Source organism: Vigna radiata, chromosome 7 (genome assembly GCF_000741045.1).
Source record: "Vigna radiata var. radiata cultivar VC1973A chromosome 7, Vradiata_ver6, whole genome shotgun sequence".
NCBI classification, from domain to species: domain Eukaryota; kingdom Viridiplantae; phylum Streptophyta; class Magnoliopsida; order Fabales; family Fabaceae; genus Vigna; species Vigna radiata.
Window position 1 is genome coordinate 8268185 of NC_028357.1, and position 10088 is coordinate 8278272.

General features: G+C 27.0%; 1 protein-coding gene across 1 annotated transcript in view; it reads right to left on the reverse strand.

Moving 5' to 3' along the window:
- The window catches only part of LOC106766015 (probable sulfate transporter 3.3), a 6007-nt gene extending 2784 nt beyond the window's left edge, over positions 1-3223 (reverse strand). Inside the window, exons 1-5 of the mRNA XM_014650777.2 lie at positions 2903-3223; positions 2363-2411; positions 2064-2271; positions 1809-1980; positions 1659-1724 (exon numbers count right to left, since the gene is read on the reverse strand). Of these exons, the coding sequence (XP_014506263.1) occupies positions 1659-1724; positions 1809-1980; positions 2064-2271; positions 2363-2411; positions 2903-3223 (816 nt within the window). The remainder of the gene's footprint in view (positions 1-1658; positions 1725-1808; positions 1981-2063; positions 2272-2362; positions 2412-2902) is intronic.
- Between the last annotated feature and the right edge of the window lie 6865 nt (positions 3224-10088).

Genomic DNA, 10088 nt, shown 5'->3' on the forward strand with positions numbered 1-10088 from the left:
TTCTAATATATATATATATATATATATATATATATATATATATATATATATATATATATATATATATATATTAATGATTGTTGTTTAAATTCATTAAAATTTCTAGCAATTAATCTATTTGATACTGTAGTTATAGTTGTACTCACTGATAGCATCTTATCATAGAGTTTCTACGTGACCACTATGAATTCAAAATGGTTGAATCACTTTGTCTACAGTCAGTGTCACTACTATTCTAAAATATTATCATATGTTCACTATATTTTCAGTTATTAAACATATTTTTACTAAAGCGATGATAAAAAAATAATTCTTATCAAAGTTTAAAAGATTGGTTAATTAAATAAATATCATTAATCTATTTTAAAATAAATATTATAGATTTAAAATATTAATTTTAAATTTTAAATACGTATAGGTAAAAAATATATTTTACGAGCACTATATACAAATTCTTATATTCATAAAATAAAGTAAAAGTTTCAAATTTTATAAAAATTAAACGCAAAGAATTTTCTTACAACCGAAATAAAAAAGAATTAACTTTAAAGAAAATAAAGCATATTTAAGAGAGAATAACACTTTTTTTCTCATATCGTTTTTCTAAAATATAAAATGTCATACAAATAATACAATACAGCTAAATAGACCGTTCTGATAACTGGTCTATTGGCAAACAATAATAATATTTTAAAATAGTTTTGGTTTTTAACATTTATTCTACGTAGTGTGAAATCTATTTTTGTTGAATTTTCAAACTATTACAATATATAATTTTAAAATTTAATCACACTTCACGTGTGAAATGAATGTTTTTGTTACCTTAAGGTGTCAAGTATCATAAATTTTCTATTTTTAAATATTAAATTATTTTACTATAATCAATATTTGAATTAGAATTATATTACATGTTTATATCAAACAATATAAACCAATAAATATATATATATATATATATATATATATATATATTTATTTTGAAAATTTTTTATTTTAGCCAACTATAATTTCCTCGTAGAAAATAAAAATAAAAATTATTAAATTATAATGTGTTTTCGTGTAATTGGAGATAGAAAATGAGAATAGAATAAAAATAGTTTAGTGGTACTAATTAGGTGAATTGTCCTATACTAACATTTATTCAAATTTATTTTTAGGATCGTTTTACTTTTCCATCAAACAAATTGTTATACACATTTTGTATATACTATTTTATCCTTCGATCTCTCTTTTTTTTTTTCTTTACAAATATAGAAATAAAAATTAACTGTTTTTTAATGATATCAATACATCTAAAAGTAAGTTGTAAGTCGAACATATAAAAAAAAAACATTTTTCTTACTCGTATATTTTTTAATTTTTAATAACTTCGTTCAGAAAATAAAGACATACAGAAAAAGAGAGTACAATAGAATGCTTAACTTTAATGTGTTTTTCATGTGAATCTTGCACACTAATAAATAGTTTTAGTATTGGTGCAAATGTTATTTAATAATTTAATTATGTCATAATTAAAGTTATTATATAATCTAAGAAATATTATTGAATACCTGATAAATTATTAAAGTTAAAGTGGTATGAGTTTTTATTATATAGTTAGAAAAAAGTGTAAGATAAAAAACATATAACATAGTAAAAGATGAGAAATAAAAACATACCACGTGTCTTGCAGCCAGCAGAAACACCAAGAAGCAAATGGCCATCACTATTGTTTGCCACGACCACTGCAAAAATATCATTAAGATTTTCATTTAGAATAATAGTAGATAGAACAGTGAGACGAAGAGAGCAAAAAATTTAGGATGAACCTCGTCAATGTTATTAAACACAGAACTCATAACAGGAACCAGGGCCATCTTGTTGGTGAAATGTGTGATTCCGAGAAGACCCTTCAGCTGTTGCAGACCTACAATTACAGCTGATCCACCCATGAATCCAATAAGGATTGCTTTGGATAGAAAATCAATGATAAATCCAAGCCTGCATGCAATCATTTTTGTTCTCAGTTTTTAATATAAAGGAGATAAAGATGAAAATGAATGTGTGAAGAAGGAAATGATGACCTTAGAATTCCAAGGGCTGATTGAAAGATCCCAGCAAAGAACGTTGAAGTCAAGGCTACTTGAAGAAAGAGGTCAGGTTGTGCAGTGGGAGAAACTTCCTCACTGATCATGGATCCTAGCACTAGGGAAGCAATTGAAACGGGTCCTACTGCAAGATCCATTGAGCTTCCAAGAACAACATACACAAGGGGAGGAACAAAACTAGAATCTGAAATATTCACCAAACATCACTACTCAACAAGCCTGCTTATTTTTTAACTAAAATAAATACAGACTGCTGCCAAAATCAACACACTCACACAGTCCCAGAATTGGAGGAACATTTGCAAGCTTAGCATAGCTGATTCCCTGGATCACAACACATAATTTAAGAACAAAAGCAAGTGAAGACATTTCTGTAACATATGCTAAAAGGAGACTTTAACTTAAAAGTAAATCTCATAAAACCGCGTTTGTTAAATAAAATTTACATTTATTTATATATTTTAAATTAATTTTATTTTTAGTCAAAGTAAAACTTTTAACCCTTTTCTTCATGCTGAAATATATATATATATATATATATATATATATATATATATATATATATATATACAGTGTAGAACTAGATATTAAGAAGTCTTTTATAACAGATTTAACAATACACTTAACAAACCATAAATCTCGTTCAAATAGAATAAAATTCAAGATTTTAAATAAACATGAAATTTAAGTTAATCTGATCTCAGAAAACCTAATTGGAAAAGTAAAATGATGAAAGAAAGTGAATTTTGTGAAAGTTGAATGTGGTGAGAATTTGAGAACAAATTGTAAAATTTGAAATGTTGCATATGGCTAACCTGAGGGATGGCCAGACTTGCAATTGTGAGGCCAGAAATAAGGTCAGATTTGAAGAGTTTGAGGTTGTAAGTAGGAGCCCATTGAAGCACAGGGAATAAATATTGAGCTCCAAGGATTAGTTTTCTCTGAAGAGGTTCTCCCTTAAATTGGCGAAAAGGATCATCAGGGAAAAGGATTTCCTTGACCTTGGCGAAGAACTTCTGAAAGCTGCTCTTGTAGGGTGGTGGAACAACTTTGTGTACTTTGATGAAACCCGAGGTTCCTTCCTCTAATGTTACTTCCACGAAATCCGTCTGCGTGCTGCTATTGTTACGTTCCATGGAACCAAACTAACTGCTGAAAATGATGTGATTCTGCGAATACCTTTCCTTTTCATGTCATGTCAGCAATGCTTCTCATTCTCCTTAGTTTCTTCCATTAATTTGCACCTGAACAAATCCTACGCAGAACAAGATTGCACCGTTATAAAAGAAATAGAAAGAATCAGCAAGAGGGTATCTGCTATAAATAAATTTCCCAGACTCGTAACATTAGATATACACATCCACTTATATTGTAACGCGTTATATTGCACTCGTAGAACTTCTAAGTAGATATAATCTTCATAGGAAAGTATTTTTTTAAAAAAAAAAAATTCACAATTTTTTTTATAATATATACATGGTTTTTGATTAGTTTATTTTAAATAATTTTAAAAAAATAAATTTAAATAGACCAATAAAATAGTGATATATAATCTATTGTTAAAAAGTTGTTAAAAAAAGTTGTTAATATAATCTAACTCAATGATATTTTCTTTTGATATTTTCTAACTCAATATTGAAGAATCAATTTATTTATTTTAATATAATTTAACAAACCTAATTCAAAAAATTCCGACATACACGACATATATATGTTGTTATTTCGTGTTTTGTTTTGAAAAATGTTTTTTAATAATTTTTTTAGTTTATGTGGTGAGTTGTGATTAGTTTAATAAATTTAAAGAATAGTAATATATAGTTTATTCTTATAAAGTTGTTCAGATATTGGAATCCGTGTTTGTTTTTGGTATAAACTTCATTTTGATTGCTCAATTTTTTCAGGGGTAGTTAGCTCACATAGTAAGCCTTTTTGGCTGATTTCTTTCACAATAAAACTGAGTTGTTTAATTTCTAATAATTTTCACAGCTATTCAAATTTTTATATTTATACGCATAAAATTTTTTTTATGACTATTTGATAGAACTTCTAAACCGACTTTTGCTTTATTTTATGATAAAAAAATTTATATAAAAACAAATAATTTTTTCAACAACTTATTTATCAGAAAAATCAAATATTTATTTTTCAAGAACTTATTCAAACAAAAATTTCAACCAAGTATTTATTTTTGAAGCACCAATTTAATATTTTATGATTCTTTGATAATTTGTTAATATTTTAAATTTGGCTTATTTTTAGTTTGGAAGATGGGAGACTTTTTCCCTCTTCCACGCACACTTCTAATGTACCATGCAATTTCTTTTTTCATGACTATTATGGTAGATTGTTTCAATTTTAAGTCCCTTAAGATAATACGGCTAAGATTAATAATCATATTTGATGCAAATATATTATTCATTTAGAACTTAGAGTTCTATCATATTTTCTATTTAAAAAGACAACTTGAAAGGTTAATAGAGAAAATAAAATTTAACTTTTCTTTGATTTTGGTTTTTAATTTATGTGAGACTATTAAGTGTATCATAATAAGTCCACTAATCAAGGTCTAAGAGGAACAAGAATTGTTCTTCAGAACAACATTTCCAGTTCCCTCAATTAAGTGTTAAAAGAATAAGAGCATGTCTTTAGAACACCTATTATCATCATGTTTTTTTTTTACTTATTTTAGTGTGTTTGTTTTAGTAAAATCAATTCTTCCTAGCTTTTAGTTGGATTAATCCTCAAGTTTAGTATGTTTTAGCATTGTTTTGGTTTTTAGTTGTTTTGTGTTTGTTTTACTTCTAATCTCCTTTTGAGTGTTTAAAATAAGTGAATATGAAGCAATTATGGTGGAGAATAACAAGCTAGACCTCAATGAACATGATTGAACAACAAAAGATGAATTTTGAAACAAATACCTACGTTAAGCTTCATCATCATCACACCCAATGCTACAAAGTTAGAGAATAAACCCAATTCAGGGTTGTCTAGAATTGAGCGCCACCAACACTTAGGGAGCCACCGTTGGCGGAAGAAACTGACGTTGGACAGTGGCTTGAAAGTGATGAAATGGCACATGGTGAAAAAGACATTAATTGAATTATAAAAATGTGTATTTAATCATGTTCTCCACAGTGGGGATTCCACTTTTTGCACAAAGAGAAACATATCTTGGGTGCTTAGGATAGGCTCTTGGAGGCTGCTAGGGGTATTGGGAAGCTCTCCCTCTCCTTCTTGGATATACTCATTATCCATGGAAGTTTTTTTTTTCTTTTGGGTTGAAGAGGAAGGGGTTATGAAATTGGAGGTGGATGCGTCATTAGAGTATGAAACAATTGCCAAGAACCATGGGAGAATGATTGTTTCTTCTCTATGATTTCAAATTCTTCTCTATCTCTTCAATTTTGTAAATCTTAAGTTCTCCACCATGGAGAGCTAAACCTATTATTACGATTATATGTAATAAACCGAATTCTTATGTATTTGTGTTTTTAATGCATATGCTTTTCCATTTGTATATTATTATTTTATTTTTATTCTTAATGCTTGTTGTAGCTTGATCGCTCATGGCTTAATTTTTAACATTTAAGGTGCTAAAAAATGTCCTTTGGAAAACTAGAATTGAAATTAAATACCTAATGAAGATTGTATCTAGGGATAAAACATGATTAATTAATAATCTTAAGACTTTTAAGCTTAATACATGGTTGCTTGTTGAGGATTCAAGGGATTAGAACTTATAAGTTATCATAAACTCAAAGTCACTAGGAAATTGAGTGACTTATGAGTTGATTTTGACATGAAATTGAAATTGAGATGATTGTGAATGCATGAAAATGAAATGAATAAAATCTAGTCTTGACAATTATAAATATTCTGTTAAATTTTTGTTACACACAAATTGTTTGATAAAAAAAAAACAAATAAGAGTTTGTGTTTTTGTGGCTTTATTACCCAATAAGAGTTTTGTGTTTTTGTGGCTTTGTTGTCTAAACAAGTTATGAATGGAAGAGTTTTCATGTCTTGCATAAGTCCCTTGGGAGAACACAATGTTTATCACTTGCTTTGCTGCGACTGATGCACTTGTCGTTTCATGCTAACATATTCTATCACGGTTTGTTCTTAAAAGGTGTCTTGAAGGGTTAAGAGCAGAAGGAGTATTTAAATTTCTCTTAGTATTGACTCCTACGAAATAGGGGACTATTAAAGGTACCAAATCAACTCACATCGAGATCTAAGGAGAATCAGAGTTCATCTTTAGAAAAACTTTTTCCATTCACCCCATTAAGGGTAAAGGGAAAAGGGTTCACTTTTGGTTTTGTCTCCAAAAATGATGCTAATGTTCCAACTTCAAGTTTGTTGAGATAATTATCATTAAGGTTAATCACCACATACAAGATATTGTTTACTTTGTAGCTTGAAATTGTATCACGCTTTTATCCTCAAAAAGGCACCTGAGAGGGTGATATGATCATGAGGATGTCAATGTCATTTTTATCATACAATGGGTTAAAGGCAACATCAATATGAGTTATTAGTGAATATTTAATATTACTTATTGAGAATTAATGTGAAAGTAAGAGTGTCTTACCTAATTCATCCTATGGAAGGATAAACTTGTGATATGATGATTGATATATATGAGTTACTATAAAATAATTGAATTCTCCTTTGGAGTTATGACTTTATGAACCTAAATTTGATAATCTCATAGTAACCTGTTGTGATTAACTCCATGACTTATTACTCACATTAACATCTTTCTTGAGGGTGACATCATGATCATTTCCTAAATTGAATATCATAATGTCTCCCTTGTTTTCTCATGATAGGGGTTAAGGGAGGAAGGTGTATTTAAGTTGTCTTTAACCTCAATTCCTAATTGATATGAGACTGTTGGATTTACCACAACAAGCCCTTAGTCGAAGTCTAAGAGGAATTAGGGTTCATTCTTGGTGTATTTAAATTGTCCTTAACCTCGACTTTAAGTAATATGAAACTATTAAGTGTACCAGAACAAACCCTCAACTGAGGTCTAAAGGGAACATGAGTTCATTTTTTAAACTACTTTTCCATTCCCCCTTTTGAAAGCTAAGGAAATGAGAGTTCATCTTTGGAATCAATTTTCCATGCTCATAGGGAACTAGGATTCATCTTTGAAACTACTATTCTTTTCCCAAATATGACACCAATATTTTAACCTCAAGTTCATTGATATATTATTAGAGCAAATTACTACATATGAGGTATTATTCAATTTGAAATTCAAAGCACCACCACAATTGTGTTGTTAGAAGGTATCTCAAAAGTTTAAGAGATGTATCTAAATTATCTTTAGTCTCAACCCTTAAATTGTGTGTATTATTTATACGTATTACAATTTAAAGAAAGATAATCTATTATCATGTTTGAGTATAAAATATAGACTTGAACGGACTCAATCTAGTAAAAAATTACTATTTATTAAAAATTAAACATGCATCAATTTGCATTTGAAATTATCAATATGAAAATTGTATTTAAAGTAAATATTGATTAAAATTTTGAAAATGTGTAGGTATTTGAACTCAGATGAGGTAATTTGCTAGAAATTATAACTAGATAAAATTCTTTATAAACACTTCTAAGAATAAAAATTAAATAACGTTTCCATAAATTAAAAGTAATTTATAAAACTTATTTCACACAAATTTAATTTGTGGATGAATTATTTTAACTTGTCGTTTTCTTTTAAATACTTGAGAATAAAAGATCACATGTTCACATATTAAAGGTTAGATCAACTTGAGATCACTGGGTATATTGACTTTGATTTTGTAGGATGTGAAGATAATATGAAATCTACAATAGATTATATATTTATAAAGATAGTTTCATGGAGAAGTACTAAAAGTCTCTTATAGCCTCCTCTACTATGGCAATTGATTTCATAGCATGTTATGAGACATCTAATCATGAAATTTAGCAAAAGAATTTTGCTATATAGTGGATGATATAGAAAGACCACCTAAATTATTACTTTTTATAATATCTAGTCGTTCTAATTTCCAACAACCACATATAGACATCAAGTTTTTGTTTAAAAATGACTTGAGAGTAAATTAAAAAACATATAAACACATACTTCATGGTTGTGGATTTACTAAAGGATTAATTTTAAAAGGTTTCATGAGAACATTCTTTGTATAGGTGTTATGTCTTTAAGTGATATTCAGTTTTGGAAATTTTTAATTTTGGATGTTTTCATGATATAAACTTATATAGTTCAAGTATAATTTATACAAAAATAATGTGTTAGTAGATTTTAAATTTGATTTCCTTTAAATGTTTTGATCTTATTATGGTTTAAGGAAGACCTAAATGGAATTAGGCATGTTAAGATAAGATTACATAAAAATTCCATAAACATTCATATTATGATACATGATATTCATTTATGTTAATATATAGACCATTAATAGGTTTAACTATGATAAATGAAGCGAAGACTCATTAATCCTATGTTGATATGAAAATTGGGCTGAATTGAAGGCCAAACTACTTCGCTCTCTATTATCATTTTAAATTCATATATGCTTTCTATAGATCATAGTTTTTGATTAAAGGTTTTGGTTTAAGTTTAGTTCTACAATTTTAATTTCTTAAGGGTTTGATGGAAATGATAAGAAATAAGGAATCTTTCTAATTCTTATTTAGATGGTTATGAATATCTTGCCTTCAACCTTGAAAACAAGGATGATTTTAAGAGGAAGGATAATTCTATGAAATCAAATGAAATAAGGGAAAAAGTGACCTATAACAACCAAATAATATTTTGTTATTTATCAACAAGTGAGCAATGATACTCATAAACCTTGATTTCATGTACACCTATTATGTTGGATTCTTAATCATCTTATATATGAATACGTTAGGTCCCACATTAATATAAATGATAAGTTATATTTAGGGTTTATATAAATGATAATTTTTCATCAAAGACTTAACTTTAAGTTTGGTTCTAACAATTGGTATTAGATTCAAGCCAATATGTTTTTATTATTTTCGTCTTATATTTTCATTATAATCTTTTACATATTTGTAGTGCGTCTCCCGTTAAAATAAAATCGTATACTATCTTTTCATTAATATAGAGAAAAATAAAAGATATTGATTAGATGATTAGTTTTATTTTATTTTTAAAAATATTTTAATATGGCATAATAATAATTAAATATCTTGACAATTAAATTGAGTACATGTATATGTTTCAATTGAAATATAAAGAATATGATAAAAGTTTTTTTTTTTTTTTTTATATTCGTGAAATCAACCACTCAATCAAGGTCATATGTTCTTATCTTGTGTTAGTTTTTATTTATATATTTTGAGATTAATTAATTAAAACAACATAACTATCTCTCTTGTGTAAATTAATTTATCTAAATATAAAAGGAAATATATGAACTTAAGATGTGTGTGTTTATTAGTCATGCCAAAGAAGAATTAATATTACATATGCACTAGTGGTAATAACTCCGTAAAAATTTTTTTTTTTTTTTTTACATATGCATTCTTATTTTTAACATTTTATCACTATGGAAAAATATCAGTAAATAATTAAAATTTTATTCAAAGATAAAGTATTAATATATCAATGATTTCTTGAAATGAAACTTATTTGTATTTTATTTTGGAATTTATGCGAGTGTATTTTGAGTTTGTTATTTTCAATTCAATTAAGAACAATGTTAGTATTAATATAAACTTTATTTCTATTAAATGGCTAAAACTTCAAGTCTAAATTTAATTGATTACCTTCACCTTTTTCTATAGAGTATTTCCTCATAAGTCTAAATTATATATTTTTTATTTATAAAAATTAAATTTAAAATCTTTTTCAAAACATCTAAGTTATTTTCTCTTGAATACAAAAATTGTTGATATTAAAAATAAGGTTTTGTCTATAAATTATCTTTTATAATATATTATCGTATTTGTTCTATGTTTGGCATACTTCTA